Source organism: Paralichthys olivaceus, chromosome 23 (genome assembly GCF_024713975.1).
Source record: "Paralichthys olivaceus isolate ysfri-2021 chromosome 23, ASM2471397v2, whole genome shotgun sequence".
Lineage (NCBI taxonomy): Eukaryota > Metazoa > Chordata > Actinopteri > Pleuronectiformes > Paralichthyidae > Paralichthys > Paralichthys olivaceus.
Genome location: NC_091115.1, coordinates 15,641,295 through 15,658,721, shown reverse-complemented (window position 1 = coordinate 15,658,721; position 17,427 = coordinate 15,641,295). Strand labels below are relative to the sequence as shown.

Here is a 17,427-nt window from a genome sequence, read left to right as displayed (position 1 = left end):
CTCTTCCCCATTTTACTCTACTAACCCCAACCGGTCGAGGCAGACGGCCGCCCGGTCACAGTCTGGTCTGGTTCTTGATGTTCCTTTCACAGTTTCTTCCTCGATTTGCTCCAATTCGCAATTGTTCGGCTCCTCTCTAATTTTGTAAGGTGTTGACTTTAGATGATGTGATTTGGCACAATGCAAATAAAAGGCTCTGTCGGTTCTCTGTCCCAGCAGGCACCAAATTTGATATCTTTTTGAATCTTAAATAGAATTTATACAATCTTGTTTTTCCCTTAAGTTCGATTTTATGAATTTGTTCGGTGTAGTATCATCTAATAGGACGACTAAATTCAACCTGTGTCTGCTGTGTTTGGGTTTATTACCGTCTGCACCTGGATGAGGACATCTTTACTAGTTTGAAGGGATTGTACCACTGTGTGTGTAACTCACCATGTTTCTCTTCCTGCCAGGGTTGCTGCTGCTGCTGCTGCTGCTGGGAGTGTTGTGGCTGTCAGCGGCGGAGTGAAGGGCTCTCTGGCGCGGCTCAGCTCTTTGATGCACCACTGTCTCTTTAGACTGCAGCTTCCTGTAAAGACAGCACACTCAGTCAGCGGCTAATCTAGATCATACAGCAAAATCACTGCGTAGAGCTTATAAAGTTTCTGTTGAATCTCTGTGCGCTCGTGTTTTCTGTGGAAAAGTCACTCACTCACGAGTTTGCAATGTAAAAAAAGTGTCCCCTGGTGGACAGACGGTGTACTGGACTCAATGCTTAAACTAAAAACGAATTTCTCTACTCATTGTTCTGGACACATAAAAGATAAATAAGGTAAAATAGGACATAACACAGTGAAATGTGAAATATGCAGTGGCAAAAAACTTTCCTCCGAGTGGTCAATACATGATGAGCTTCACACCCAGCACCGCTCGGCTATTTTCACCATATAAGGTCCATTAATCTCAAAAATAGACTTAATTGTCAATTTGTCTACGTGTAGTTTTCACTGATGTTCCTGTACATCACCTTGAATCGACCTCTGTATTTAGATTTAACATATACAAAAAAAAAAGACTTATTTAAAGAGTGTGTATCGTTATTAATACATCAATGTGTGATTTGAACCCTGTTCTTCATATTTTCACCAGCTCAACTCTAAATCACACATACTCTAAACCTACACCAGTTGTTCTTCCTGGTAATAAGTCATAAATGAACAGATAAAACAAGTTACACTTATAACGTCTAATTTCTATAAACCACTCAGTTCAGCAAAGAGTTAATAAAGGATAATAAGGAAATCGTGACCTGCTACATGATTATGAATTTATCTTCTGAGGTCGGCCTGAAGACCCTCTCCACCGTGTGAAGATGAGAAGTAAGTGAGAGTTAAACTGTCTTTAGCCTTCATTACATCCCTGGTGGTCAGGCCTCATCCTGCCTCACCATTCACTTAGTGTCGCCAAGCATTGATCTACACACTAATTAAGTCCCCTGGCTAGAAGATGTGTGTGTCTGTGTGTAGGTACTAGGTAGTAATACGATTCCTGTAGAACAAAAGGAAACACAGAAAAGAAATACAATAAGGAATTGAGGGGGAATAATACGAATGTGTATGTGTAAAGTGGATATTTTGACTTGAAAAATAATGAAAGATGCCCACCGGTCTAATATGACTCAACCACAAAAATAATAAATGTTTGATAATCACTGAGAGCAACATCCAATAGATTCAGAGATGTCAGTCCAGAGAGTGTGTAGTCTTAGTTAAATCAATAATTCAGCTGTGTGTAGACACACACTCACACCCCTCAGCCCTGCACTTCTCCCCAGTGGTGTGAGTGCTGCTGACCCCTGGTCCTCTCAGCCTGTCCCCTCCTCGGTCCTCCATCACGGCTAATTACACTCCCTGGAGTTTAGAGCCATCAGCCTGCAGCCTCGGCCCCCATCTGCTGCAGCGTCTGAGCTCTCTGACAGCCTCCCCTCTCTCTCTCTCTGCTCTGACAGAGTGATAAACTAATAAGTCTGGCTGGGCACACAGAGGTCGGGGTGAGAGGGGGTTGGTGGGGGACCTGAGCGGAGATGGACCCTTCCACGTAGCCAGGCTGACTCGGACCGTGCTCGGGGGAGGTGGGGCCAGGCGGGCAGGGAGTGGAGTTACTGAGGTCTGGCTGATCAATGCTGAGAGACAGACAGGCCTGAGGTCCAGCACCAGTGTGTGTGTGGAAGTTTTGTTAAGAGTCATTGTGCACCTTGTTAGTCGAAACACTCACAGATATTCATATTTCTACCACCTCATTAGCTACATGCTTCTCATCAGGTCATGAAAAAATACCAAAAATAATACATCAATTAAGCTCACAGCAGCTAAACCCAATTAAATGAATTGTAAAGGAGACTGGGGATATTTTATATTTTTTCTTCTTGTCACATAAACCATGGACGGACCCAAACGAACACTGAATGTAACCGACTCACATGTATTTCATGCAAACACACAGTAGTTTGTTTCAACTCACACTAGAGGACCGACTGTGGATGAATCAGCCACTGGAAAAAACTTTTCAGAAAGAAACTAGAACATCACCCAGTAGAGAACATTCCTCCACCAAACACTCCTCTTATGAAACCACACTTAGGCCCGGTTTTGTGATCCGATCACAAGTGGGCAGCTACAAGTACAGGTGTGGATGTACTCAGATCGGACAGCGATCCCATCACGCCAGACCTCATTACACAACAGAACTCCAAAAGAAAGCAAAAACGAATTCCTGGATCTGTTCCACAATTTAATGGGTTCTTTCCTGACCCATACCACATCCTCCCAGAAAGTTCCGTTACACTACGTCTAATAGTTTTTGCGTATTCTTGCTTGCTTACAGACTGAGAGACAGACAAAAACACAAGGAAACATAACCTCCTTGTTTCAGGTAACACAAAATATGATATTAGAAATAATGCACATTGTAATATGTGTTGTTTGTGCCAATTACTCACAAATAATGTGATAAGAGCACAATTGTTTCGAGGGCATGTTGGTTTTATTTAATTTAGGACATTTTTGGAAACAAGTTTGCTTTTGAGAGAAAAGACACCAAACACCAAACGTCTGTCGACTTAAATGTATTTGATGCAAAAGACAATAATCTACAATATATCCATCTGATGGAATGATGCAGACATAACATTGATGGCTGAAACTGGCATTAAAAAGAGCCCCAGGCTAAATTATTAAAGACGGTCCAACTGACAAGCTCTGACGTTATCTGTTCCGCTCTCTGCACTGCAGGAATTAAGAAAATAGATTCCCATGTTTATTATTGCTCAATAAAAGTTATACGTCTTATCTCTCCAAACTCTATTTTTAATGAAGACATTTGTCTAGGATGTGTTTTCAGTGTTACCACAACAAAATAGAGATCGCACTCTCTCGCTGAGCCAGATTTTCAGATTCAGACCTGTTTTCAGCTGCCCCCGCTAATAGTTCATCAGTTGGTTCCTCAGATATGTTATTTTTTATTATTGTGGCAGCCCCGAGAACATCTTTCATGTTTTCATGAGAGGTGTATGAAATTCGGTTTGATCATTATGAAACTGTGGCGGGACAAATGAGACTATGGCGAGCAGTCTAAGTAATTAATGCAAAACACTGTAATGTATGCGAGCAGCCTGGAGCCCACACACCAGGAGTTAACTCATTTATACAAACATGGGTTGATGATTAAAAGCAACTGCTGATCGTTATGTTAGTGTTCACGGATTCAATCTGAAACGGTCCGAGCATCTTCTGAAGTGTCGTTCGGAAATGTTCGCTTGGAGTTCCGCATCATTCCGAGTGGATTCGGTTCGGTGAAGAGTCCTGTATTAGTTTTTCACTTAGGATAAATAATGAGCCATTTTCAGACATGACCTCTGGGTAAAATCCGGAGAATTGGCCAGGGAGTGAACCCCCGGTTTGCCTTTCACACACGCACAACGCAGCGGGAGGTTCTTAGCACAGATGCGTTCACAGCAACAACAAATTATTGACATTATTCAGGGGAGAGGCGGAGCAGCCGGCTGCAGCAGACAGAAACAGGAAGTGACCTATTAACTCTGCTGAGTAAATCATGTGATTTAGTTTACAACACCCCGGCTGTTATCACCACAAACTGTCTTGACATCTTCGTCGGTGTCCTATACGAGTGTGACATTGTTTTTTCACCAGGAGATATTTGTTTTCTTATTGTTTTTTACTTTTCGATAGAGTCCAGTGCATGTCTGAAAGCAGCTATAAAGAATGGATCTATTAACTTATAGATCCGTGTGTGTGTGTGTGTGTGTGTGTAGAGCAGGTACCTGATTGCTGAGTTCAGACTTTGGTACCAGTCATTCAGATCCTCCTGGTTGCTGGACATCAGCAGGAGTTTGGCTTTGGGGAAGGTTAACTGGAGGAAGACGAGGCAGAGGAGATGAATTAGGACGATTGCTGGCAGTGTGAGTGTGTACTGTGAGGTATTGTGTTGTGATGCACAGTTGCAAGAACACCACAGCAAAATAAACACGATTCCATTAAGATTGCAGTGAGAGGAAATGTAACTAAGGACAGTTTCATAATTTGAAGTATTTAAAGAGGCACAGGAACGATAAACTTTGTCTTCCTATCAGGTTTGTGTTGTGTTTCAGAAGCCTGAAACTGCAGTAACACTATAAAAACAGTAGAGGGTAGGCCAAATTAAGCAAAATCCTTCTCACTCTGTCAGCTCGTCATAGGAGCAAAACCTACGGCCGCTCCTCACAGGCATCCATCGGTCCTACAACTGTGCAATGTAAAGGTGAAGAAGACGGAGAAGTGCACGGCGAGTAAAGAATCTGATGCAGTCAGGTCACATTTAGTGGGAAACTATAATCGGCTGGACAGAAACGTGTTCTCGGATGTCTTGCTGGCTTGTCAGCGTCCTCTGCCTTTGAGTCAACAGTAATTATCAACTCTCTCGCTCACGTTGTTAAAACCAGACTGTGATTGTACTTGTCAAACAAACCAATGGGAGACGTCTGGGCCCAAACGAAAGGGGCTTTTAGAGCAACGTAATTACATTGGGAAAGCTATTACAGGGGATCAAAATTAGACCTTCACCACATTTAAATGGCCTCTCCCATTTACCTGTGGCTCCGGCCTCCATGAAGGAGACCGGAGACGGCGAAGAGCGGGCAGACAGGAGGTATTGATCATTTCCATGTGATTTTGGACAGAACTTTAACGCTCGAACAGAGGAGCATATAGCTCATCAAACATAATGATGTTTTTACACAGAGGGAGGGGCGTGTCTCTCATTATGCATTAAATAGATTAAGATTTCAAATGTACCATCATCAAAAGTATTATCTAATTACAGAGTTCAGTGAATGGGGCCCGATTTGAGTGGCGCATGATATTAGGCACTCGCTACTTGGGGGACGGCGGCTGATTTATGCACAAATGCATTCCACTTCTATTGGAATGCAGTAATTAGGGATTTGTCAGGAAATCTGACCCTCTTAGGTAGAAATTACTTTGTATAATAAGAACGGCAGAGCATGGAGCCTCATCGCTGCACATAATTTAGCTTGATTATTTATACATCAAAGAGAATCTGTCAGGGATGTGGGAAAATATTCAAGGAGCGAGGGAATATTAGCAGGAGGAGGACTGCAGACAGAGAGAGAGAGAGAGAGAGAGAAGAAGGAAGGTCGAGGCAGACAAAAGGGAAGGGAAGACAAAAAGAGGGAAAAATGGGCAGAGGCACATGTAAAAGCGAGCTCTCTGCTAACATGCAACCAGAGAGGGAGCAAAAATAACAGGAATTTTAATAAAAGCATTTTTTTCCCCTAAACTTTGCATATAGATTGCCATGGCATTTACTGCTGTCAAATTTAATTTGGCTTTAATTCTTCATGGCCCTGGATGACGAGGGCCCTGGAGTGCTGACAGCCCTTTTCTTTGAGCTTAGGTAGGGGCCCAGGATCAATAATGTGTCCTTATGAGAAATTACAAGTAATGCTATTGAGTATGCATCTGGGCCTCGGCGGGATAAGAGGCTAATGAAATGCCATTTCTGCCATTAGATAATGTGCAGCGCGGCCGGCGGAGAGCGGCGACAGGCTTGAGGAAGATGTATTTACTGGAGGGGCCGGAAGAGATGGATCTGCAGCCTAATCTGATCCAGCAGCTGAGAGATTCTGTTGCAGCTGGCAGCCATCACTGCACACGCACACACACACACACACACACAATCACCCCAAATAATACAGCTCTGACTAATCTCCCCATCAGCAGCCTTTTCATTCGTCACTTGAAGGATGCTTTTAATTCCCACTGCTTTTAAAGATGAAGTCACACAGGCCGAGCTGAAGAGACCATCACACATGCTGGACACGCTGGAGTCTTATACACTGAACTACATTTACGTGCATCTACCCTCATCTGTGTTTTGTGCTGCACATCCTCGGAAAATATATAAACTACACATTTGTGAAAACCCTGGACTCCACCGAATCACAATATCTCAGTTGATTATCACGACAAGTTTTAAACTTCTTACTGTGGCCTGAACAATTATTAACTGTCCAGATCTTTTTATTATCAATAATTAAAATATCTGCTTATTATAAGTGCTTAATTTTCTGTCTAGTTTTATGAAGTCGCTTAGTGCGTGAGCCAGCTGTGTGAGCAGACAGAAGAGGTATCAAACCTCTCTGTAGCCGCTGTGCATCACAGGGAGGCACATTAGAAACACAACATAAAGAGCTCTTTGAGCGAGAGCGCATCAGCTGAAATGAATATTGATACCGCGCAGCATTGGCACTAAACACTTGCTGCATAAACGCTTTGGTTACTTGCTCAATGACGCACAACTCGTTCCCTTTGAATGTTTCACGACAGCAACTACATCATTTAGACACAATTTGTCAGCCAGCAGCTGCACCGAGACCTGGAAGACGGATCAGACTGAGAGGAAAGACGCAATAAAAGACAAAAAAAAAAAAAAAAAAAAAAAACAAGTTAAACTTTTGGGCGCCATCAACAAGGGCTTGAAGGGATTAGGGAGAAGAGGCGAGGTAACCGCAGGTCTCCTCTGACAAGCGGAACTAAATGACATTTCATTCAGGGAGACTGGAAAACATTCAGGAAACCTCCGTTTGGCAGATTATACAACAGAAGCCATCAAGGCCATAAGTAAGACAAATCAAAGCAGCATTCATCAAAAGAGGAAATTAAATAATGCCTCTGCTAAGGACTCACTCATGTGTATACTCAAACCAACGAACAGATGTCTCCCCACCTGCTGCCCAACAAACACTTTTCTCTTTTTCCTTTTCAACTTTCCTACAGTTAGTTACGCAGGACATCACAGAGCCTGTGCCAGCTACTGCAGAGGGCCCTCGTCTACAGCCCTGTTGTACAGTGAGATCTTTAGTTTGTTAAAGACCTTCAATAAAACTGTCACACAGTGATAGCCAATGACTTCAAAATCTGACACAACAGTATTTTATTTCCTTGTGTGCTAAGAAGGGTATTGTTTTCAAACCTTTGTGTGTGTGTGTGTGTGGACAAAATAACTCGACAACGCACAAACTTGTTGGGAATATTACTTGTATCTCCATCTCAACTTTCGGAGTCGATTGATCAAAGGACAAGGTCAAAAAGATATCTCTGCAAAATAACAGAGACAATCGAGAGCTTGTGTCGATCGGAAAATTAGTAACCATGATATAATAAATGATAAAATGAAGAAAATTACGTCATGCATAGTTTAAAAAATGCATGTTTCCGGATATCTCTGCGTTCTGCAAGACTATAGCAACAACCTAAAGATTTTTTTATATTAGAAATCATAACTTGTGTGTATTTGAAAGGAATTATGTCATCATGGCATCACTAAGAAGTCAGAGAATTATGTTATATAGCTTAGAAATGCATGAACTTTTGAGACCAATAACATTAAACACATTCAACAGTGTATTTATTTTATGTGGTGTTATTGAGAGCACTATCAATTATAGCACTATTACAATATGAAAAGTTAAAATTGTCTGATTGGGGTATATTTGCAGGTTCTGTATTTCTGTATTTTCTGCTCAATCTGAATTCTTTTGAATCTCGTATCAAATCTGTTTGTTTGGTCGGAAATGAAAATGTGCAGCACGGTAACAAAACAGGTTTCAGTTGTTTTGTTTGTTGAAAATTCATCATTCTAGCTTTTGTTTGTCACATTGTGATTCAGTAACCAATGAACAGACAAGAATGACTCTGGCACTAATGTGAACCGAGAGCATAACGTTGTTGCGTGTTCAAGTGCAAGAAGAGTCATACTTCCTCACATTGTTCTGTCCTCCACCATCGGAGCCCACCTCATCAAACACCACAGACAACTGTGCTGTGAACATGTAACATTTCCAAAGCACAACATTTCAGCCAATTGATAAATGGTTGTTTACTAAATTTAACAAGACCATAACAATGTGCAGGCACTTAATCTGGAACCTCAAGGCGACATAAAGAATTAAACCACATTGTGGTAAATAGCTTCATCAATTTTAAATAAGGAAAGAGCTTTGAGAGTGTGAAAAATGCCAATGAAATGTCTCTTACAGACTATGTATGGAAAGGTGAAATATTTCCAGTGTAATCATTCATTTCCTGCTGTTTTCCTTATGTATCATTCTTCCTGCTACTATGATATTTCAGCTTCTGTTCATAAATGAGTCAACACTCCATTATTTTCCCCTTCCTGGTTTTTTAATGTTGTTTCACGCCTGCTTTCTGCCAGATGAACAATCTAATAAAATATTCCAAGATATCCCAGAGACACTCTGATCGATCTAAAGTCACATGAACCACACAGGTAACTCTGCTAAGGCTCTATTTGGCTGATACTCACGCTGAGCAGGCCTCCTTTGCTCTTGGTGTGTCCGAACACCTTCTCCACAGTGCAGTCCTGCAGGGGGAACATGTGCTGGCCGGTGAACTTGTCTCCATTGGTGGGATGCAGGGGACTGCAGCGCTTGGCCTGCAGCAGCATGTCGGAGAACAGGAAGAACATCTTGGGCTTAGCCTCTTTACCTTTAGGAGGAACCATTTTCAGCCAGCCCTCACGGATGTACCACCTCCCTGTGAGAGGAGGGGAGAGCAGACAGAAGCATGAATGGTCATTATGGTTAGCAGCTCAGTTCTTGTTTGAGTTTCAGGGAAGCTGCTGGTTTTTCCAGTGAACACTAAACTAACAAAATTATAACTTTACAAATTACAAAAATGATATCAGCACTGTTGCTGATCTACCAAGCCATGTGGGTCTGTCTAAATGCAGTCAACCAGCAATGGCCAAACTCCTCACCCAAAATATAATAATTGCATAAATACTAAACCACTGCTGCAAAGCTGCAATGTGTATATACAGTCTGTACCTCTCGCACAAACTATAGTACATCTATAGTTCTATGCACATCACTGTTTAACCCACAGAATTACAAAGTCCCCCTATGGTGCCCCTCTGAAGAGTGTGCTACAAATGACATTAAAACATTAAATCAAAATGCCATGGTCAAAAAATCTGATTGGTTGATGCTTAGGTCCAGATCTAAGATAAGATAAAATAGCAAATAAATAGACAACACTTATAATTGCAGGGAAATGTAAAAAATATATAGTTTAGAGTTGGTCTCTAGTGGGTTTAATGGTTAATTGTCTGTATTTATATTGCGCATTCACCAATTCACACACACAATCATACAGCACTTCTGTTTGCAGTGCTTTCTCTTATACACACACAATCACACACTGTTGGCACAGCCGCCAATTTGGGTTTCAGTATCTCGCCCAAGGACACATTGGAATGGAGACTGGGATCGAACCACCGACCTTCAGGTTAGTGGACGATCCTGAGCAGGGGAGTTAAGCTCCAGATTCCATTAGCTCTATTTATCTCTACAGACTCTCTCTGTGTTAGCAAATGAAGATGTGCAAGGCCTTCTGGTTAGATTAGCAGGCATCTCATTTTAGTTGTTTTCCAAAACACACAGCCGGCAGCTAATTGTATCACCTGTAGCTAATGGTCATTGATCCAGGTTTCTCTGAGTCTGTGCATCAGTGTTTGGAGAAATGACTTGAGGACATGACTCTGGGAACTTCGGACGTCTAGACCAGTTAACACAATTCAGTAATCGACATTTGATGATTTATGCTGCTTAGCTTATTTTTAGGTTTTCATTATAAGTTGCTCAAATAAAGCCAGCAGAAGGGATAGAAATCATTAAATTTAATTTATACCTGACAACAAGGGTATGTTTTTGCTGCTGTCCTTTTGTTTGTTTGTTGGGTGATATTCACATAACCTGGATGCTGGATGGGACATGGGCCCAGAAAGAACCAATTCCATTATGGCTTGGATCAAGACAAAGGGATGGATCCAGGATTCTTTTCTGGAGATTGGGCATTTACATTTTAACCAATTTCCTAAGGAGAAATTCCTGGTCTTGATGAAATAATAATGATAATAATGATAAATAAGGCAAATTTAAGGGACTGATAATTATGCATGTGCACAATCTGGTGCAGCTTGATTGAATTTAAGGGGGCAGTTTGGACCAGAGGAAATTGCTCTACTAGGTACCATTCTAGTAAACTTAAAGGTATTTGCAGATGTTGAAACCTAAACCAGATATAAATTCAAGACTGATTTTAAAAGGATTCAGATTCAATATCTGGATTTAACACTGAATTTCAGATTTGATGGTTGTGAATCCAAAACCAATGCAGGTTTATCTCATTTTACAGATTCAGTATAAAAGTGGTAATAACCTTTGTCTCCTCAGCATCAAAAAAAATAAATAATGAAACTAAGCTATGCTGACTTGGAAAGATAAATGAAGGCTATTCAAAGGGAACAAAAAAGACAAGAGAGAATCTAAGACAGACTCAGTGGGAGGCAGGCATATCAGGGTGTGGCTACAGAGGAGCGCTCTCATCTCTTTGACTGTGATTGGCAGCAGCGTGATGATAGCTAATAAGCAAAAGGCTGACATTTGGATAGATAAAATGAAAATTGAGCCCGAGTTCCAGGATGTTTTTGTAATTGCCCCAGCCAGTAGCCTGTGATTGCAGCTAGCCTGAGTGGCTGGAGCTGTGCCTCTGGGGCTTAGAGAGGACATTTTCAGCTACAGACAAGTCTACTGAGATTAAGTGGCACTGCCAGGCGGGGGTCAAATTGCTTTTAAAATGCCATGGGTCTGAAACGGAAAAAAACAGTCGAGAGACATGCCACGACTCTCTAAGGTGCTCTGTGGAGATTGGAGCAGTGGTTGTAATCGTTCTATTAAATATGATATAAATAAAACCCTGCTTGAGCCTTATACGACTCTTTAAAGACGCATTTACTGTGTGTGTAGTCAATAACCACTCAAACATGCTCAGTTAAAGAAATTAAGAATGTTTTAAGTTGAAGACAACCGTAGGGGAACTGGATGCCGCACAAATGCACCACACCCTCAGATCTGTCAACTTAACTGACAGTCTTGGGACTTATATCAATATTGTATCTAACATACAATATAACTGCATAGACAGTTTGTGTTATTTAGCTTAAATTCACAATCAAGTAAATTCAAAAAGAGGTACGAGTAGGAAAAAGTACTACAATGGGAAATGTGTTGCCGTGGGTATCCATCCTTCAAGTATAAATACACAACTGTCTTGTAGCCATATACTCTCAGTAAGAGTGAGGTATACCAGGAATGAATTATTGTCTTTCTTGATGTCTTCAGCCTGCAGCCTTAAAATGTTGGTACAAGATTTGAAGGTTGTATTTACAGAAATACTCAAATAAGTCCCCCTTAAGCTGTGGGATTTTCAAAAAGCAATAAAAAGCTAAAACAGCAATTAGGCAAATCAATTAATAATTTAAGGAGTGATTTTATCTTTAGAATGCCCCCCCCAAAAAAAGAATTTACTGGTTACAGCTCATACATGTGAGTATTTGCTGGTTTTCTTTAGGGGAAACATTGTTTCTAAGAAAAAAGCTATATAATTTGAACTAATTGTTATTATTGGGCAGTTTAATGAGCCAAGGGGGTCTTGTGTTTCTGACATTGAGTCTGAATATAGTAAAAAAAGTGCAGGACAAGGTAAAACTTTCTCAGAAACAATTCATTAAACCTTTGTTGCCTGGGAAATGCCAACATTTCTCAAACCACACACCCAAAGCTTGAGACAAACATTTTCTGTTATAAATTTTGATGCTTTCAAATAAATCTTCACCAAGTACTGACGCGGTGAGGAAAATGTAAAATCAGCAGAATGCCCCTTTAGAAAAATTCAGATTCTTTTGAACAAAAGTTTATCTACAACATTGTTCCTCTCAATTCACCTCTGAAAAAACTATGAATGTATTGTTTGATGATTGTAGATATAAAAATGGCAGAATATGTCATCTTCGTGTTTGATTGATGAATGTTCTAACCCTAATGTCATATTTACACTGGCAACAGAAATTATGTTTTGCCCATAGATCAGACTCAGATTGTACGGTGGCACAGGCCTGAAAAAAAAAAAACATAACAGCAGCATTCTGCGATAACAGTGTGTTATCACTTTTAATTCACACTTGGGCAGTTATGTGTTGAGTGTCTGCTCAAGCATCAGAATGCTGCCAGTGTCCAGTGTGCCGAAACGGACATATTTCAGCAGACATCAAGTCTGCTAGTTACCCAGATGTGTTTGTATCGTCTTTTCTCCTTTCACTATTCAAACCATACGAACGATTCAACTATTCTAACGATTGCTTCTGACCCGAAGATGTGAGCTAGAGTTCGACATCTGTCCTTTATTTTGCCCTTTAGGAGGAGAGGTGCTGACATTCATACTCTGAATAAAATATCATACACAACACTTGTCATAATTCATTACTATCTGTTGAATACATATGAATTATTGTACTATGTTTAGTAAAAAGTTGATTACTTTTCATAAATTTAGTTGTACACACTAACACGAACATATAAAGTGTTTATTAATGTACTATATGTAAACGTACAAACTTTATTAAAATTAATTGAAACTAAATTTAGTGGCACATTGGAAAGTATGGCTGTGGAATGGGACAATAAATAGAAAGTCAGTCGGTGTCAGTCTATGCTTTGACTTTTTTCACACGACATGGATTCAGGAAGGGAATTTGCATGAAGGCAGCACAAACAAACACGGAGGCGAGTGAAGTTGACACAGGAGGACGACTCCAACCAGGCAAAACTAAACGAGGAGCTCGTACCTAGCGGGGCTACATCTGTTGCATAAATATAAAAATTAAATAGACTAGGAAACCATACATTGCAAATTATATTACAAACTGGTCCCAGCCGAAAACTAGAAAACAACAAAACTTTGAGCATCTACAGAAAAAAAGTCTCAAAGTACATTGGAGTGTTTGAAAGAAAGCCCAGACTCTGCCTGCAACACAACATATGACAAGAAAATAGAAACACAGGGATGGAAGGAGATTAACAGCTGCTGTGAGACATTAACATCTGTTAAGACATGGACCTGATTTACACAGAAAAATTCACAGAAATTCACAGAACATGTTCTACGTCATGATGTGCATCATTAACTGGTTAAGAAATGACCGATCCCAGGATACGAGAGTTCGGTGATATCACATGGCCCTACTGGAAAATTCTCATTTTCCAAACCTTTGAGATAGTATCAGATATTCCCTATCAGACCCCCTACCTGCTCGAGTTGAAAGGGTCAGAAGGGGTTGGATGTGCTCTAGGTGAGGAGGAGTCTCTTTGTGGACCAGGTTCCCTTTAGACCCCCCGCCTACATCTGACCGTCCACGGTACTTTGAGGCAGCGGCGGGTTCAAAGAGCAGGGGGTGCCAAGCACTCCTCTCCATGTCCAGGCCTTTCAGCTTCCCTTGTCAAAGAGCACCTCTGCACTACTACAAAGTCTTTTGGGCTGGACCAAGTGGGGGTGCTGTGGAAACTGGGGCAGGAAATAAAGGTTGATCTACAAAGGGTCCTGTTCCTCCTGGTGTGTCAAAGGCCAGAGGAATAACAGAAGCAGAGGGCTGCCAGTGTGGCAGAATGAGGACAAGTCAGCTTTGGCATTGTTGAGTTCGGAAAGTCAGGAGACTTCTTTCACCTCGTTTATATGGACTATAACCGAGGTGTGTGCTGTAGGTCAGACACAAGGAATAATGGAAACTTGAATATTTAAGTTCCTTATGACATTCAGTTACAGATACGGTCACTATTACATAACCTGATTGCAACCAAGTCTTCTAGATCAACTAAATTGAGGAACTAATTGGAAACAGATTCCATTTTCTATTAGCATAGTCGGGAAAACTGTCAATATTTGGCAAATAGAGCAATGTTCATTCTCTAAGGTTACAGAATAACAATTGTGTTATCATCTATCATCACATCAGGACTCTGACCCCGTATTCTTCCTTGTAGAAGGAAATTGCATAAAGAAAAAACGGAGGGTTTTATAATTATTATTATTAGGCCATGTAAGTCAGCAGAAGGGGAGAGAGGCTTTAGAGAGGGCGGCACTTACCACCCACAAGGTCGTACTCAAATGACACGACAATCATCTCAACCAAAGCATCATTTTCCAAAAGGCTGTTTGATAAATCGAACACTCGGTTTAAGTGGGACAGGATGAAGGACAAGTCAGAGAAATTAAGGAGTATTTCAAATGTAAGAGGTTTTATGTAGATGAGGAGGTAATTCCAAAAGTGCTACGAGAGGCCAGCTGAAAGTTTATGTTGGTTGTACGATGCAGCTCTCAGAAGTAATAAGTATAGCATAGGGAGTCTTTAGATTAATGGAAAGAACGTCAGTAAATAGGGTAAAAAATTGTCGTTGGCAGAGCGCATGTAAGGAGGAAAAAAGAGGAGAGCAAGTCGTCCTCAACATAGGATGTGATCAGACTGTGTCACCAAAAATAGATGGTGGACAGTTAAATAAGCTGCTGTCAGAAATGCACGGAACTCCAGAGATCCTCCGCATTTTCTCCAGAGGACGTTTATGTGAGAACGCAAATGTCCAAGTGTATAGATAAATACATATAAGTAAATAAATGAATATCTTTTGGAAAGATAGTTATTCCAGAACGCCATCATGCTATTTATATGTTTAGACCTCTGTTTAAAGAGGTTTTAGATATATTGTATTTTTGTAGAGGTGCTGTTGGCAGGTCAGTCTGGGCTGGTTTGTTTGGTAGATTACCTCGATGGGGGAGCGGTAGTGGTTATACTGTGGCTGTGGCAGTGGGCTAGTTAGCATGGCCTTCTGTTAGCATGCTCGTTAGACCAGTGTGTGTATGTGCAATTTGATAATCATGCCCTGCTCAGAACTGGTCTTAACATCCGTCCTGAGAGACCTTATCACAACTGGATGCAACCCTTAGGAATGCAACAGGAATGCAACCCAATGCCCAAGAAGCTCAAAAGACTGAACCTATTTTCATTTTTACAAAAGCAAATATTGAATCCTCACACGGGAGAAGCCAGAACCAAAGAATGGTTGACATTGCTGCAGTCGCTAAAATGATCACTGGTCAGAATTGCTGTCAATTCATTTTCTGTGGACTGACTGTTAAATCATCGAAATGTTTCAGATCGAAAATGCAAAAAAACCTCAGTGTAGGGGGAGAACTTTCAAGGGAAATAGAGGAAACATTTCGTCATTTCTGCTTCTTCAAGTTTTCTTAAGACTCACAATAATGCTTAATTGAATGAGGTAGTCTGAGCCCTCGACACCTGAGACAAGAAAAAAGGAAATGCATCCATATAAATGACAAAATACGAAACACAATTACGTGCAATAGTCAGGGGGCATAAAGGGACATACATTTGAGAAAAATCAATGAGAGACATGATACAGAATGTAAGACATCTTTGTTTTAAATTGAAGGAACAGGCTGGCAGACACAAATATGCAGCCTCCCAGGAAACAGGCTGACTGTCTGCTGTATCAGTGTCCCATTGATTCAGGCTTTGTGTCTCACAATTGCCCCCCCCCCCCCCCCCCCCCTCCCCGTCTCCGACAGAGCTACTTAATATGTTTGAGGGGCTCCGACGCCTCTCATCTGTAAAAGGCAGAGCTTTTCTTTTACCCACATTAGAAGTGGTGTTGGTGGGAAGGAAGTAGAATGGGTCTGCATGGGGTTACGGGTTGGGGTGGTGCTGCTGTTGCTCTGAAGTCTGTCTGGTGGGACCGAAGCTTTATTGGCTGGAAAGGGAGCCGGCGGAGTTGCAAGGGCCTGAGAGCCTGGATGAGAGGAAGCTTTTGAAACTTCCCACATCGGCATTAGAGAGATGAGCTGCTATTCAGCACCCGCTCCCAGCCTACACACCAACACATCCGTAAATACACACACACACACACACACACACACACACACACACACACACACACACACACACACACACACACACACACACACACACACACACACACACACACACACACAAAGCCAGCCTGCATATCTGAGCAAACACACACTCACGTTCACTCGCATCCAGCAAACACACTTTGGCTTCCTTTTTATCTGCTGGTCCGTTAGATGAGACTGGGCTCTAATTGGTCCTGGGGGATATTGGCAGGACGAGCGGATCAACGAGGAGGCCAGGCCCTCTGGAGACAAACAACAGGAGAGGGAGTGGCAGGAAGGAAAGGGCCACAGCTCCACAAGTAGAGAGGGAACCGTGACGAACGAGGGCCCGTAAATGAGCGGGAGGGAAGGCAGGATGACGAGGAAAAACAATGGCAAGAGGGACAGGTATCAGGTAATAGAATACCATTGACTAAAAACTATTCAGACCAATGTCTCCATACTTGGCTAATTCTACTTCAGTTTATCTATACTTCTAAACTCACCCCCCTCCCATGTGTCCCATAGGACATAGAGCAATACATGCAGAGGGGGGGTAGAGGGGAGATGGAGGTGGTTCTTGGACGAGATGAAAGGAATATGTGATCAGAGACTCTAACCTGCAGCCAGCACCTTTGTACTCCGTCCTTTCAGCAGTTTCTGCACACGGCAAAGCTGCAGGTGGTTCTCATGGCGCCTGGTATTGTTCTGGATGCGCTGGGACACATCGCTTACTGCAGTCACCGCCCCTGCGGCACACATGCACACAACACTTTTATTACCGGACATGTGAGGACACTCGCCGATCCAATCTTTTCTGAGGGATAATATGAAACAGATTATAATCAAAATCACGAAGCAGGACTGATTAATAGCAAAAACATTTGTCAGGTTATATTCCTGTATAATCACATGAACTTTAAATTGAATTGACAACATCAGAAGTATCAATAACATTGCAATAAACATTCGATAATACATTACAAACATGATCTCAGCACAGGTGCTCTTTAGTTACAAATGCCCATACATAACAAAAAGCATTTCC

General features: G+C 41.6%; 1 protein-coding gene across 2 annotated transcripts in view; it reads right to left on the bottom strand.

Annotated features, from left to right (window-relative positions):
• The window catches only part of arhgef39 (Rho guanine nucleotide exchange factor (GEF) 39), a 46,761-nt gene that overhangs the window by 3,627 nt on the left and 25,707 nt on the right, over positions 1 to 17,427 (bottom strand). For both annotated transcript variants that reach the window (XM_020099815.2, XM_069519641.1), the window contains exons 7-10: positions 17,000 to 17,128; positions 8,884 to 9,113; positions 4,322 to 4,410; positions 436 to 571 (exon numbers count right to left, since the gene is read on the bottom strand). In XM_020099815.2, the coding sequence (XP_019955374.2) occupies positions 436 to 571; positions 4,322 to 4,410; positions 8,884 to 9,113; positions 17,000 to 17,128 (584 nt within the window). The remainder of the gene's footprint in view (positions 1 to 435; positions 572 to 4,321; positions 4,411 to 8,883; positions 9,114 to 16,999; positions 17,129 to 17,427) is intronic.